This window comes from Triticum aestivum, chromosome 1D (assembly GCF_018294505.1).
Source record: "Triticum aestivum cultivar Chinese Spring chromosome 1D, IWGSC CS RefSeq v2.1, whole genome shotgun sequence".
NCBI classification, from domain to species: Eukaryota; Viridiplantae; Streptophyta; class Magnoliopsida; order Poales; family Poaceae; genus Triticum; species Triticum aestivum.
The window spans coordinates 422,118,073-422,134,559 of NC_057796.1; the positions used below are offsets into that span (position 1 = coordinate 422,118,073).

The 16,487-nt window shown below is 45.0% G+C and overlaps 1 protein-coding gene across 4 annotated transcripts; it reads right to left on the minus strand.

Moving 5' to 3' along the window:
• Positions 1-4,692: 4,692 nt before the first annotated feature.
• LOC123182557 (TNF receptor-associated factor homolog 1a) lies at positions 4,693-16,106 on the minus strand. 4 transcript variants are annotated; one of them, XM_044595175.1, is made up of 13 exons: positions 15,967-16,106; positions 14,855-15,072; positions 13,469-13,580; positions 12,478-12,566; positions 12,330-12,398; positions 12,105-12,234; positions 11,563-11,721; positions 11,101-11,464; positions 10,513-10,622; positions 9,447-9,597; positions 8,083-8,426; positions 7,812-8,007; positions 4,693-7,137 (listed from the first exon to the last, which is right to left on the minus strand). In XM_044595175.1, the coding sequence occupies exons 2-13, from the start codon at positions 15,030-15,032 to the stop codon at positions 4,876-4,878; spliced, it is 4,164 nt and encodes a 1,387-aa protein (XP_044451110.1). In that variant the 5' UTR covers positions 15,033-15,072; positions 15,967-16,106; the 3' UTR covers positions 4,693-4,875. The 4 variants fall into 4 exon arrangements, with proteins under 4 accessions (XP_044451110.1, XP_044451108.1, XP_044451109.1 ...); XM_044595173.1 differs by having other exon boundaries at positions 13,469-13,583; XM_044595174.1 differs by lacking the exon at positions 15,967-16,106 and adding an exon at positions 15,782-15,856.
• Positions 16,107-16,487: the final 381 nt, after the last annotated feature.

A 16,487-nucleotide genomic window follows, 5' to 3' on the forward strand; every position in this document is an offset into this window, starting at 1 on the left:
CCACACCGTACTGTGCAGCGCCTAGCTCAGCGGCGTTGCACACCTGTCCACCGTGGCAGCCCCTGGGCCCGCACCCAGCAGTGCAGCGTCTCCGAGCTAGGCGCCACACATGGAATGTGCAGCGCCTAGACTCCGGGCTACGCGTTGCATAAGTCTGTAGCTATCCAGAAAGCAACATAAGGTAGGCCTCCAGTCTGGGGCAAAAATTTCGCTAAGTGTTTGTGCAGCGCCTAGCTAGGAGGCGCCACACTCTACAGTGAAACGCCTAGGCTCAAGGCGCTGCACTATAGAGTGTGGCGCCTCCGGGCTAGGCGCTGCACAAGTCTGTAGCTATCCAGAGAGCAACAGAAGGTAGGCCTCCAGTTTGGGCCAAAAAATTCGCTAAGTTTTGTGCAGCGCCTAGCCTGGGGGCGCCACACTGTACAGTGCAACGCCTTGCTGATGGGCGCTGCACTGTAGAGTGTGGCGCCTGCCAGCTAGGCGCTGCACAAACACTTAGTGTTTTTTGGTCATTCATACTGGGTCATTTTCAGCCACACTTCAACATTTCGTATAATAAACATTAAGGTTCAAAAAGTGTTCACCAAAGACATCATTTCTTAGAAAGGACCATCACAATAAGTTCAAGTTTAACATAGAGCTACCACCACTCCAAGTTCAACGACATAACAAATTCCACATTACTAATAGCTACGACCACTCCATGTTCAACGACATAACAAATTCCACATTACTAATAGCTACGACCACTCCAAGTTCAACGACATAACAAATTTCACATTACTAATAGTTACCACCACTCCAAGTTCAATGACATAACAAATTCCACTCTAAGTTCAACATTATAAATAAAGGACGATGACTAGTGCTTTCCGCGCTTGCTGGCTCCTCCCCCCTCTTGACGCTTATCTTCTTCACCTTCCTAGGAAGAGGAACCCGCTCCGGCTCCGGCTCCGGTTCCTCCACGTCATCTACATTGTCATCCAAATAGTCATCCAAAGCCGCCATCCGCGAGGTGCCGACCGTCCTTTTGCCTCTTTGGCCTCTTTGGGTGAAGTCTTCAGGTGTGTACTTGTTGATTCCCTTCCTAGGTTTCAACTCGTATGCAGACCGAGCCTGGTACGTCCCCACGGTCATATCATCAGCAACCTATGCATCAACAGAAGATATGGAAAGACCGTGTGTGAGGATATGGTTAGCAATGCATCAACAAATGGATATATATCGTCATGCCATACCTCTTGGGTGACCACACCCACATCCTCATCCGCGAAAGGTTCACCATGGCCCTGCCCCGAAGCGGGATCTGATGGTGTCGCCGACCTAGACCGTTCTGGTGATACATACTCGGGCCACGACAACCGAAAAGGTTTGATAGCCGCCTTAACTTTTGGCCCTGGCGCTGCAACATGTACAAGTGAATGAGACATGGAACGTAGCAACATATGTCAAGTGCTAGTTTGAAGGAGATGTGAACCTTAATGAATGCTCGAAGTGCACCTTCCCCATCGCTTTTGCCAGCCGGGGTTGTTTCCAGAATAGTCTCGGTCTCATCAGCTGCTTTCTTGATCTGGGCACGCTATGAACAGAAACGGTACCATAGTGTTAGGCAAGCGAAGATGTGAATAGTGCGAATGGAAAAGCAAAAAGGGCTAACCACAAAGTTCATCATTGGAGCTGAAGGGATCACTGAGTTGCCTTTCCTGACTAATGCGTTGTACTGGTGCTGGGCTACCTCATCAAAAACGGTGGGTTCTTCCAGAATCTCCTCAGCATACGCCGGCTTGCATACCTCCACGCGGGTACTTGCAAGAAACCATGTGAGATAGTTGTTGAACGCGATCGGGCAGTGCTCACGAAGCTGGGCTCGTTTTCCAGCCCTTGCTTGCTCCACACTAAGAGCGAACTGCAGGACATACTTCCTGTGATGGTTGGCCCAATCCTTGATCTTCTGCTGCTTTTTCCTATCCAATCTGCAAGTTAGAAACAGAATATTAGCATCATCGAAACCGTCGAGAAGCTGCTAAGGGCTCAAGGTTAATTATATCTTACGCGTGTAGCAACTTGTCCGTGTCCTCCCACTTCGGCGGGTGTGGCTGGAACAAACCAAACTGGCGGAACACCCGATGTGGCAGGTGAAGCTCAACCGCCCAGTTGCATATCAGTGGGCACCGCATATGCCAGAGATCTCTATCCTTAGTGCACATCGGATTCAGCCTGAACTCCATAGGGTTACCAAAACTCTCTCCTTTTCCATACGGCTCCCATTCCACCTGCAAAATGGGATTGAATGCAAAATTGATATCGAGTTACGATACAAGCATGATAATCACTTATGCAATGTCAGTTCACCTGCTCAGGCGTGATCACGTCCAGCTCGCTCTTGTACAACTTGTACATGGCCGAGGGATCATCCGTCGTCTCATTTAACACATCCCACTTGTAAGCCCAAGTGGGGAGCCGTAGTGGGTCGTCTTTGTCGTCCCAATCCTCGTACTTCACGGTCTTCGGTCGTCCAACCGGGAAACGCTCCCAGCTCCATATGGAAAGTGCGAGCAGACAACCACCAATACCTCCAGTGTGCCTACAACAGGCTTCTTCCAACTGCACATAAAAGAGAACATGGTCAAATTTGCCGCAAGAGCGCATTGATAATGTATCAATGAAGTGAAAAGGAAACAACTTCATACCTGTCGATACAAGTAAGCCAGTGTCGCCGAACCCCAACTCCATTTGCTATCGAAGACGGTCAACGCCTTCAGCCACATCCATGGAGCATTCTTGCCTGTGCCATCAGCAAACATAGTCCTGGATATCACGTACCACATGTAGACACGAGCATATGTCTTCACCATGTCCTCATTAGCATCCTCAGGGCAAGTACTGAAGTTCGATGATATCCACGTGAACGTAGCGCCGGCTGCGACTCTTTCCTTCTTCTTATCTTCTGCTTCTGGTTCCCGAGGCTCCGGAGGAACCATACCGATAAGGGCATGCATCTGCGCGCGCCACCCATCAGAATCGGTGTTCATACATAAAGGATTCCCATCGATAGGAAGACCGGTGATCATAGCAATATCCTGGAGCGTCACGGTCATCTCCCCGGTCCGAAGATGGAAAGTGTGTGTCTCCGGCCTCCAATGATCAATAAGCGCGGTGAGTGCTGCAGCATTGTTGGGTGGCGTCGACCGGCGGACCAACTGAATGAAAGGGAGAAGTCCTGCCTCCCTTACATACGGTGTGTACCGCTCATCATAGCGCATCCATCCAAGGGTGACCCCGTGAGACCGAAGCTTCAGAGGTGCAAGCTCCTACAAACAAACAAATTATAACATTACATATGGGGCATTTGTGTTTGAAAAAAAATACGAAATTCATAACACCGGCCACTTTCAGTATTACCCGCTGCTCCACCGACATAGCGTACGACCGGTGTTGTTTGTCCCAATGATCATCGAGAAGCCAAACCATCCTAACAATTTCAACAAAGCATTCTTGTCAACACGATTATCTTTTCAATTCAAAAAAACTAAAGTAGGCCTACTACATGCAAGATTCAAAGCATATGTATCCAAAGCATTCTTCTCAATACGAGTATAATTTCAGTACAGATAAACTAAACTAGGTCTACTTCATACAAATAACTTTTCCATAGAAATAACATGTCAATCTATGTATCCAACCATATCTTTTCAATAAAATAAAATAAACCAGGGTTCCACAAATCAAACAAACAAGGGTTGTAATACATGCAAGATTCAAATCTAATCTAATCAAACAAGGATTTCCCAAATCTTCAAAATACCATATTTTGTATGGATAGAAAGAAGGGGATCGGAGGAGAGTACCTTCTAGGATGGATTGGTGAAGAAATGCACGGACCAAATCGTCGGATCTGAAGGATTTGGGAGAGGGGATTGAGAGGGGGAGAGGAGGAAGCCGCCGGCGCGCCTGTTCTGTAACTCCTCCTGGAACGAATGGGTGGGGTGGGGGGAGGGGAGCGGGCGGCTGCCATCTAAGTCACGGTGCAGCGCCGCTGCACATTACATGTATGGCGCCTACCTCGTAGGCGCTGCACTGCTGGGTCCGGGGCCCAGGGCTGCCACGGTGGACTGGAGTGCAACGCCCCCGAGCTAGGCGCTGCACCGTAGGGTGTGGCGCCGGCGTGACGGACGCTGCACAAAAAGGTTGGGGGGGTGAAATAGTTTTACGGGCAGTTCATTCTGTGAATTGATTTCGTCCCGAGGTCAAAATTGTCAAATTTGCCCCACACCACAGATTTATTTCACTTTTCTTTCTGGAAAAGAAGGGGCTCTCGAACCGCACGGTCGCAGCAGGCAGGCTGCCATGTGCTCCCGGCGACGTCTTCCGATCTTCTCGGCCCGCGTCCCCCGTCGCGTCAACAATGCACGCCTCCCTCCCTCCCTCCTTGACTCGTCACGCGCCAGGAACCTGCCGGTAGGCAGGCGGCGAATGACCCGACCGACCAAAAGCGTTCGATCATGTCCTGCTAGTCTGCTACGTAGGCACTAGGCAGCGACTGACGCACAAATGCCAACTACTTCAACATTTCCGCTCACTATGATGAGAAGATCCCTTTCGAGGAAAGAAAGGTTAGAACGGCGGGCGACTGGTCTAATAATGCGCTCACTCCAGTCAGTCAGTCAGTCAGTCAGGCACTCAACAGCAAACTTGAAAGCAGCCGGCGACAGCGCTTTACGGAAATGTAAACTGTATCCCTTTTCTTTTCTCCCCTTTTTTAAAGCTAAAGGTTTCAAATTACATGCCCATGGCGGGACAAGCATCTGTTACAACAAGCATTATTTTCTTCCACTGTAAGACTCGCTGACTGTATACAGGCATTATATCATCGCATCACCAGCGCCCGTTGTTGGCCTGGCGCCGATACGCGGCTGCGGCGGAGCCCACACCGTTCACCCCGCTAGCCAGGTTGCTGCTGTAGTCCCCCATCTGGTGGTGGTGCTGTGGGAACCCATTTGTGCTCAACGATCCGAGATTCATCGACGACGGATTGACGGGGCTATGCCCGCCATACAGCCAAGGCTTTGATGTGCTCATGTCAGACAGACCACCATTGGTGGAGTATCCATCCAGCGAGGAGAACTGTATCTCCCTTGTCCCCTGGCCCTGGAGAGGGCTCATGTCGTAGGCCCTCGAGAACCCATCGTCGTAGTACCGGTCGGTGGAATTAAACCGACTGGGGCTGCTGACAGAAGCCAGCATCTCCGGATCTGCCAGGCTGCCTCTGCTAAACCGCCCAGGACTACCCACAGAAGACATCTCAGAATCTACCAAGTTTCCTCTGCTAAACCGCCTGGAACTACTGAGAGAGGCCATATCCAAATCTGCCAAGTTGCCTCTGCTAAACCGCCCGGGACTGCTAACAGAAGCCATTTCCGAATCTGCTATGTTGCCCCTCAGCGAAAATGGCAGACCATAAGCATGGTAATCATGGCGCATAGGCTCTGCCTTGCTGCCATTGCTCTGTCCCTCGTCGAGCAAATCATTGATGATGTCAAGGTGCTGATATTCTTCAGCCACGGGCGCCTGTGGCTGCTGCATGACAAAACTGACAGGAGCCTGTCTAGGTGGTTGCAATCCTCCAAACCTGCTGAAGTTTTCTGTCTCAGTGCCCCGTGTCTGATGATAAGCATCATCTTTCCAAGTTTGTTGATATGCGTGACCATTTGTCGTCCGTTGGTAAGGGGAATCGTCCCTCCAGAGATGATTGTTGATGCTACTATCACCTTTCCATGGTTGCCAACTATCAAGTGTATCTGAATTCCCCAACCCAGATTTAAATCCATGCCTAGCTGACAACAACTGATCATTCCTCCCAGCAGGAGGCATCATTAATGACGCAGTTGATGCATATGTTGATAGCGGCTGCGAAAGTGCAGTAGCTTGTCCCAGGGAAGTTGACTGATATGAAAGAATTGAAGAGGATGTACCCAGACCAGCCTTACCAAGGATGGCATTACGGTAGGTCTGTGGAACATACGCTGGGGCAGAAGGGGAAGGATCATTTCCTGATCTTACAGCTGCTTCACTCGCTGAGCGCGAAAGCAATGTAGAAACTTGAACTTGTGGGGTAGCTGGTACAGTTGTTCTTGGTGTAGGGAATACAGGGGCACTTGAAGGCCTTGATGTTGTGACAGCAACCTCAGAAACTCTGGTGGATGTGACCTTTATAGGAGTAGTCTCTTCCCGAGCTTCTGAATAAGTGGTGGAAGAAGTTTGTGGCGATGCTGAGGGAAGTGGAGCAGCTTTATCAACTTGTGGTAGTCTTGGCGGCGCTGGTATGGATTTATCAACTTGCAGTGATCTTGAAGGAGTGCCAGCATCCTTAGCAGATGGTGGTGTTATGGGTACAACTAGAGAAGATTTACCAGCTGATGGAGATTTTAGAGGTACCAGATTAGCTTTATCGGTCGCTGGAGATTTCAGAGGAACCACAGCAGCTTTAGCAGCTGCTGGAGATTTTGGAGGAACTGAAGTAGCTTTATCAGTCAGTGGAGATTTTGGAGTAACTGGAATAGCTTTATCAGTTGGCGGAGATTTTGGAGGAACTGGAGTAGCTTTATGAGTTGGCGGAGATTTTGGGGGAACTGGGGTAGCTTTTTCAGCTGGTGGAGATTTCGGACGAACTGGTGTAGCTTTATCAGTTGGAGGTGATTTGGGGGGAGCTGGAGCAGCTCTATTGATTCGTGGCGATCTTGAAGGCAGAGGAACATCTTTATCTGTATCAGTTGGAGTTGATTTTGAGCTATTCGGAGGTGCTCTAATTGGTTGCGGTGTCAAACTTGATCCATGATCTTTGTTTGAAACTGGGTCAACCTTTGTTCTGGTAGGGGCCTTAACAGGCACAGCTTCAGTACTCGTGGTGGCTGGCATGCCTGAAACAGCTTCTTCTGGCACACCATTGGCCAGAGGGACCTCCTTATTGGCTGTTCCATTGGCTTTTACATCATTCGTAACTTCAGGGGAATGTTCCGGGCTCTTCAGAACATCAGGTGGCTTCTCCGTAGAACTGGATGAGGATGATCCATTTGTCTTTGTTTGATTTTCCATTGCTTCAAAGTGAGCTTTGAAAAGTTTTCTCCCCTCAATGTTTTTCTGAAATATACATAGAGAAAGATAGGTTACAGAAATGAATTAGTTGAAGCTACGAAGCAGGAGGACAAGACCCAGGCAGTGCATCTGGTACGAGTGACTACTGTACATACATTTATCTGTATTGTATGCACTTGAGAAAAGGGTTTTCCTTTCCCGTAAGGAAAAAAGGACATATCGTTTTTTCCAACCAGATACTACCATGCAGGGTGGTGATCAGGGATAGAAAAATAAACCAGAACCTTTTTGCAGTTAAAAGTTGTTTCGACCACAGGCCGTAAATACCTTGTCCACTTGACAAACAAAAAAGCATGTAACAAGTGCGTGGACATTGTCGACCAGCACAGCACAGCACAGAACTTAGGAACAAGTCTACCTGAACAGTGTCGATGTGAGATGTGAACACATGAATTTATCCAGACTGAATCAGTACTCAAATGAATAGAAGATGTATCGTTAACCATTTCAAAACTAATTTCAAACCATCTAATGCTAGAGATTATAGAAGTACATAAGAGTAATGGGAAACATATATTCCATATCTATTAAGTTTAAAACCAATTCTTATAATTCAGATCCTTCAACAACCAAACATATGTAGAAACTCGAAAATACAGCAGAACTTTGAACATCGTGACAATAGAAAGGCAATGATATTTTCGAAAGAGTAACTTCACCTCATGGAGACGCTGCCCCAGCTCACGAAGTCTATCTTTCAAGGTGAGTAGAACTGTATCCCGGTCCAATTTTGGAGCAGTGCCACAGCCAGAACTATTGCGATCTGAACTACCAGTAACACTGGAGGAGGGAAGGCAATCGTCTTCTTCGGCATAACTGATAATGCTTATGCCCTTGTTACGCTGATTTTTCCCTCTGCACAAGTTCAGTTAGCCCAGGTGCCATCTTACAAGAACAATGCAAAACTTTAAACATATCGTCTTCACCTACCTATTTGGTGACACGTGATTTCTGCTGTCTGGCAAATTGTTTATTTTGCTGTGAATACCATTCATAGCAGTAGAATCAGCTGAAAATGCTGATGAGTTGGCCTCCATAGAGGAGACTCTCTTTCCATTCATAGGTCTAGAACTGTCCAAATGATCTGGCCCATCTGAAGCACCTTCTTCCAAGGTAAGGCCAACCTTCAGTGCCACTTCTTCTGCCTGCTTAGATGGTAAGCCATCACTATCATCAACTGTGATTTCGTCATTAAGTCTTTCCAGAATTCTTGCTTCAGATTTATCTTCTCTTTCCTTGTCTTTAACCTTACGGTTGTTCTTCTTTTGTTTGGCCTGAAAAGAAATAGTTTAAGAACACACCAGCAGAAAACAAGAACAATGCAGTAGAAAAGAAAGCATCAACCAAACAATGAGATATTAGACCCAAGGGTATTTAAACTATGTACACATTAGAAACGAAAACCATGCACAAAACTACTAAAGTATCCATTGAGATACACACAAATCATAATAACTTCACCACAAGAAATAAAGCTGATCTTCAAGAATGGTGTAGCACAAAATGTAACCAACATAGGACTAAGTGCTAATACTTGTATCTCGATTCTCGAATACACATAAAGGGGATCCAGGGTAGGGAGACGGGTAAAATATGTGCAGTCAAGAGTTCTAGAATATTCCCACCACAAAATAAGGTTAGCTGTGTGGGTATCATATACCAGAAAGAAAACTGTTCGTTTGTAACAGGATAACACGCATGACATGCCATACATCTATATTCTATAGGTTAAAAAGCTCTTTCAAGCTCGGGAAACTTATGCAAGTTTTAGCTGGACTATGGGCCAAGTTCATCACAAGACATCAAGCTAAGTTCTTTAAATGTTTTCACAACATAACCGAAAACTCAAGAGAAAAGAAGTTAAAAACTAGAAGGATTCCAAGTTTACAGCTAGTTCTCAGTACAAAACACAAGCTGCCTTGTTTTATTCATCCCAGCAATGAGTTCCAGGCAGTTCATATTCAATAATCATCCACTGCCACTTCATAAAAGTAGTGAAGGATATGAAAAATTATGACTGATGAAAAATGAAAAATATAGTGCATCACTGAAACTCAAAACAATGCTTTAGCATGCATCAAGACCAATCAAATACACAAGAAGAATTATAAATCCTAACTCGCAATGATCACCCGATAATTTAAGTCCAATAATTACTGGGCAGAAAAATTGTTCCAGAAACTATAGCTGTTAGCTAGAGAGTTGGTCCCTACTCTGGCATTCCTAAATAATAATGGCAATACAACATTCAACCTAAGAAACTAAGCGAGAAAAAGGCCCATAGAAAAAGTAACCTGTTTTTTCTTTGCACGCTTGTCCTTTTCGTTCGCACCACCGCCACGCTTTCCCTTCGTCTCATTTTCAAGTCCCGCTGCTTCCTCCTCACGGATTAGCTCTTCTTGCCTCTTCAAAGCAACAGCTTCTTGGTATGCAACTTCAATTCCACTGACACAAGCAAATATGCAAGAATCAGAAGCAACAGATAGTTGATCACATTATAGAACAACTGACCCACAGTTGAAGATTCATCTACCCAACTTTCTTTCAAACTTATATAGAAAAAATGCCTTTAATTTTCATTTGTAAACTACAAACAGCAGAAAAATAGTTCAGTCTATTTTGAGCTAGATAACCGCATGGCCCTTGCTTCTTTACAAAATCACCAAAACATTATTCACCAAATACAGACAATGGAGCAGAACCTCACAAAAAAAGACAGAACTAACTTGTGCCACAATCTTATACTTCTTCCAGAAACAGGTAAGTGCTGTTTCAGACACTGGTGCCCAAAATACAATTGACCACCAATTTCTGTTGTAATATATTATAAAACCTATTGCCTTTTGTTTATAAGAAAAATCTGATCATATCACGTTCATGTGTCTAACCTAATTGTTCATTTAGATAACTGATCAAAGGAAAAATAGTTTGGCCGCACACAATCAAGAATAGTTCTTATGTTTTACACTTTTAGTTGATCAAGCTTTTGCTGCTAATGAGTATAACATAAATTTCAGTACAATAAGATATGGCTCAATATAGAATTAACCAATTCAGCACCTTTTGTAGTACTTCGTAACTGGATACAATTTAAGCCTCGAACATTCAGATCAGACAAACTAAAACCTGGCTCTACGTTTCATAAAGTTTGCTATGTCCAGGATGTTTGCCCCTAGCAAAATCTTGAAACTTCAAGGGTTAACTAGCCGTATTCAAATGTTCAGCTGCTCAAGACTCTGAATAAACGAGCCCACAAAGCTTGAGGAACAAACACATACCTATCACTTCTAATTTGGGCCAATATAACGAAGTAGCTTTAACTTTAAGTAATAAGATCAATATACAGAAAACAGTTGTTACCTAAATATGTGAGATAGCACAAATGTTTCAAGTATCTTCCGCCCAAGCTCAGTTAGGCGTCTTTCTTCACGCTCCATAGAGATTTTGTTAACCTCGCCGGAACTACCATCCTATGAAGATGGGCATAGTTACAAAATGATTAGGTGCGACAGTTATTTCACTGACACAATAGACTACAGTTTCAAATTTGAGCATTACAGATGTTTCAATATCATATGATAAATACAAGCTCACCAGTACCTGCTGTACTGAGCTAGTTCAAACAACATCATAAGCCCATCCCAAACCAACATATCATTCAGTGAACATATACTAGGCAGTTCAAACAAGAACCTACAACCTCTCTTTGAACAACGGAAGAAATTGGACGAGCTGCAGTAAGGTAGGTATTGTTCATATCACAAAAGGAGGTGCAGCAACTACGCTACTTGAACGACATATTGCAAATCCAGTAGAAAAACTTTATAAATTAGATTAACAAACAGTATGCATAGATATAACTAAGACACTACTAGCAAGTAGTAAAAAATATATATCCTAATAAACTCAAAAAAAATGTTGCAATATATCAAACCTCATTAATCATACCTTCATGCGGCTCTGGGAACATTTGTCATCCTTCGGAGATACTGGTTGACAAGGCAAGGGTTCCAACGCTGCTCTCTCAAGTAAAGTTATAACATCACCAGCTAAAACAAATATGTCCATATCAACATTGACCATGGGTGCAGGTAGTTCATCCAATTCTGCTATTTTTGTTCTCCCTTTCTTGCCCATGCTCTGGTATTCGAGTGCCTTCAGACCCGTATACAAAGAGTCCATCACTAATGTTGAAGTAACCTCTTTCTCTACAAAGAAATGCTTCACCAGTACTTTAAGTATGATATCAGTCTTCTCTCTGGACATACGGTGCCTGGTTCTTGGGTCAATTGCTGACCAGAATGCACGAAAACTGAAAGGCCAACAAAGATTTCAATCTGTAAACATAATATGAACAAACATGCAACATTGACTTGTTGTGATGTATACTAGAAAAGATAATGGCATCACCTGGACCATCTAATTTTGTCCTCAATGAGCTTGGTAAGTTTATTTCTTCGTTCCTCGATAAAACGTCGGTAAATTTGTTCTATATTGGTCGTATAGACACGGAGCAATTCTCTTCGGTAAGGACGATCAAGGCAACGAAATGGTCTGTCCACTTTCTCCCTTCAATATGAAAATAGAGCAGTCTAATGTTACATGATAGTTCACAGTTGATTCTACATATAAAGAGAAAACAGCTGCAGCTATCTACTATATAAAGTAGCTGAGCATAAACCATCTGGTCTGCATGAGTTACTAAAGATTGACCAAAAGAATAAGACAATGGAACTACATGCATTGCACTCCCGCCATGGGAATAGCCGAGTACGATTTATAGGAAGAAACAATATATTCAGAAAAATTGGCATTTTCACAAATGTTGTTCTTGCAAAGACATGCTCAGATGAACAGATCGAACAGTTCCCTTCTGTCTTCTGAGACATGAATTAGAGGCATAATGGTAAAAAAAAATAGCTACTAATCATGAGCATAGACAGATTAACTACCTGATAACTTGAACTTGAGCAATTATTTCAAGAACATCGTCCACGAGAAAACCATCCTGAATCTTTGACAACTCCATAAACTTTTTCCATCCCCAATCATGCTCCTTCTTCCAGAACCTATGCAAAGTGTCTACAAAAATTACTTCATTAATGCCTGAACAAGGTGAAAAGATAGATAGATATACTGTAGCTTCCTATGAAGAGAACAAACCAAGTTCAGCTCACCTGAGTATTTAATTTTCTTAGGATCCATATTGCCTACAGCTATAGTGAACTGTGCAAAATGGCTCCATCCTGAAATTTTCATACTAGAGTCAGATAAGTAATTTCCAATGTGTGCAAGATAGCTGCAAACATGGTAACAACATCAAACCTGGGAGGAGTTTGTCATGGTTAGCAACACAAAGAAACAATGACAAGTGATTGGAGACATCACATCCTTGAGGGTATACAAGTATATACCTGTGAAATAACAATTGGAAACAACAAGGGAATCAACATCTGTGCATACAGAGAGGAACAAATATACACCAGAAAAATGAGTCATGAAGCTTTCAGATTTGTTCATTTAGCCCTCAGCGAAGCTACAACATTAAGCCATCAGCAAAGCTACAATATTAAGCCATCAGCGAAGCTAAAAACCTTTCTGAAGGTAAAAATGTAAATTTTGGTGTCCAAAAGAGAAAAAAATGGTATCGTATACCAAGACGCACTGCGTCAACGGTAACAGAATAATCAAAACAGACATATCAGGACCCTGAACTTCCAGTCCTTACTCCTCCCTCCCTGCTCCACCCACGTGAAATAAATACTAAAGTACAATGTAAACCAAACATGTCAAAACATTGCACATACGAGAAAAGGATTGTGTGGCACTCTCCAATCTCCAGCTTAAGGACAATATTTTTTATTCAGATCATGCACTTCTTGGGAAAGGGCCAATACATCAACAAAACATGCAGAGGTAGGCTCTATAATCATAAATGACTGGGGTGCACAGAGTGACAGAAAGGAAAACATAGCAAGACAAAATTGCCCCATATTACATTTTATAAATACCAACACGAGAAAAATCAAACAAATGACAAACTACAGGAAAGCAAGATAATGTATGCATCATTACTGCCATGCAGGAAGCAAACTCTTGAATTATATGTCCCCACACGAGGCAAAAAGAAAATGCACAAGGTAAACCACGAAACACAGGCGTCCATGCAGGCTGGGCTATCGAACAGAGTAAAAGCTATAATTTCACCAAAACATGTAGAACCCACGACAGATTTCACCCCCCTCAGTTCCCAGGTAACATTTGAAAATAGATCATTGGTCAAGTTGTTGAACAAGGTTGTCAAAAGGCACTTTACCATTTGTAACCACCAGCCTCAAACGGCTCACTTTTCATCTCTCTCTTCTTCTCCTTGGAAAAATTCTCAATCCTCCAAGTATGCCGACCGTATAATTCTGAAGGTTTAGGGCCTGCTATCAGAGTCGAGAGAAATGAGATTAAACACACAAAAAACAAATACAGCTTCCACATCTCAGAGGAAGTTATCCTTAAAGGAAGTTCAATCAATAGCATGATAAGACTTGCATCACGGTAAGGAAATAGATTTATCCATGCAATGAAAGCAAATCTTGACACAAACAAATTTAATTTGGGCAAGTATCAGCATGCAAATTAACTACTCCCTCCGTCTGGAATTACTTATCGCGGAAATGAATAAAAATGGATGTATCTATCACTAAAATACGTCGAGATACATTCATTTCTCCGACAAGTAATTCCGGGCGGAGGGAGTATTTAAAAGATTGTTCCAATTTTAGAATAGAAGAAGAAAAGATTGCATCAACGAGACAACTAATGACATCGTGAAGTGGCACAAAAAGAGAAGGTAAATGAATTATTTCATTGTAGAAAAAGAGCGACAGAAAGTGATCCTAAGTTTTCAGCTTGTAGAAGCTATTTAAGATGGCCAGTTTAAGACAGTGTTGAGTGACAAACAATTAGCACCACAAATCATTAAATTGCCTACGCGATATTTAGCTCAATATTAATTGCATGGTATTTTAGAGTGCAATAGACTAGGTGCTTATGGATAATCTCAAGAAATAAATAAAGGCATGATCACATTTTATTTTATTTACAATGGAATACTGGAAAGATAGCTTAATCTTTATATACTACGCACCAAGCTCTAATATGCATGCAGTTTGAGTTTAATCATAAATGGTAAATGTCTTGAATCAACTGACATTCTGGTCTAACCATATCATGATTTCTGCCTTTTTCATTGAAGACAGGTAATAAGACAAATTAAAGCTCTCTGTATTTATATTTTCTACATTAAGAATCGGATACAACAAGACTTTCTAAATGTGAGAGCCATGCCAAACGCTATCTATCATCATGCCCATGCAACGTCTGCATTTCTAATCATGGCACTAAGTCCCAGCAACCAGCACGAACCAACCTTGGATAACATGGCACTGCAAAATGAACCAATATGTACTGATGAATGGGTCACAAGCTCCACCCTTACAGCTTGACAAGATAATTTGGTGCACATAGGAGGAGGGGGTATAGTGTATCAGCTGCCCAGTTCGTGCTGGACTATTTGAACATGCCAATGATTCATTCAAGTACAAAAGGCATCACAGCAATCCATACCAAGATAATTTCCACAGCATGTCGCGCCAAAATAACATGCTAATCAAACCACGCAACCATATATGCAAGTGCATTCACGAACCAGGATCATCATCGTCGTAATCGGTGTCCCAAAATGGCGGGGACGTTGAAGGGCTTCCGCTCTCGCCCTGGTCGCAGGACCGCCACTCGGACAAGGACTCGCCGGACAGGCTGCGATCGTCATCCCTCATCCCAGCCGTGCTCGCAGAAGAATCATCGGTTGCTGAGGCACCAGCCATCAGCAAACCCTCCAGCTACTTCGGACAACCTTATCCGCGGCTGCATGCATAAACGACAACGGAATTATTACTTTTGAGCTGAGTCCAGCACACCACAATGCTAATAAAACCAGTGCTCTTATCCGATAAGATCCCCACGGCGGTATCAAGTTTACTAAGTCGCGACAAAACCGTTATCAGACCGGCACAAAACCCACCGGAGGTATCAATCAAGTCTACTAATGCCTCCCGACAAAACCGTTATCAGACCGGCAAAAAACCCACCGGCGGTATCAAGTCTGATAACTACCGACAAAACCGTTATCAAGGCGGCACAAAAACCCCTTGAACAAGCCTATCACAGTCCACCCAGTACAGAACCTTCCAATACTGTCAAATTCGACAATCTGATGACCTCTACTCGGCAGAAGACGGCCTTCCATCCGTGAACTCCACGCCCTACAGCTCCCTCTAACCTCTGACCGCTACTCTAGCCCGTCCAGCGGGGCAAGGGGATCTACCCAGCGCCCATTTCGAGAGCCCTTCTCGCGGAAACGCGGCATCCCGAGCTGACAGCGCCTCCCGGTGGGGAAAACAGCCAGCTCGCCGTCGGATCAGCCGGGGCCGCGACGAGGCCGAGCCGGCACGCGACCGCCCGAACCCTAGCCCCGCAACCCCGCGAGACGCGGCACCGCCCGCGCCCGCCCTCCGTGGGGCGGGCGCGGGCCCTGATCTAAGCGGGACGAGACGGGAGGCCCGAGGGTCCGTACCTGCCGCGGCCGCCGCCCGGGGCAGGAGCGGTGCTGCGGCGGCGGGGGACGGGCGAGAGGGGTGAGGGGAATACGGTCTTGGATTGGGGAATTGCGATGCGTAGCAGCGAGACGGGAGGAAGGGGGGAATGGAATGGAAGGGGAGGGAAAAAAAATCGAGGGGAGAGGGTGGTGAGGTGTGTGACCTTTGGCACGGTCTGATTCCCCTTTCGTCCACTCCTTCGCTTCGCTCCACTTCACCTGCGATGCGATGCGCGTTGGGCGGCGAGCGGGGGGAATGGCCAACCGAAAAGGGCAGGATGACCGACGGGATGGTTTGGGGAGGTGGGGTGGGGTTTTCTTTCCGTGCGCGCGAGGGAGCGAGCGAGCGAGCTTTGTGGACCTGCGCGTGGTCGGTCGGCCCGGTGAGGTCACGCGGTGCACGGTCCGGATCGGGCGTGAGCCGTGCTCGTTGTGTTGAGTGAGCCTCTCTCTCTGTGTGAGTGTTGACAATGGTTTCTTTTCTTTTCGGGAAAGGCTTTTCCCCTTTCGGTTTTCAGCATCTTCATGCGTGTTTATCCTAAAAAAAAAAGATGGTGGTTAGTGGCGACTATGTTATCTTTTCTTTTATTTACGCGCGTGTGTTTGCGCCTTTGCGGCGCTGTGTTGGATCTCCGGTGTCCACTTGATGCGCCTTCGACGTTTCTTTCATGCGGAGATATTCGAC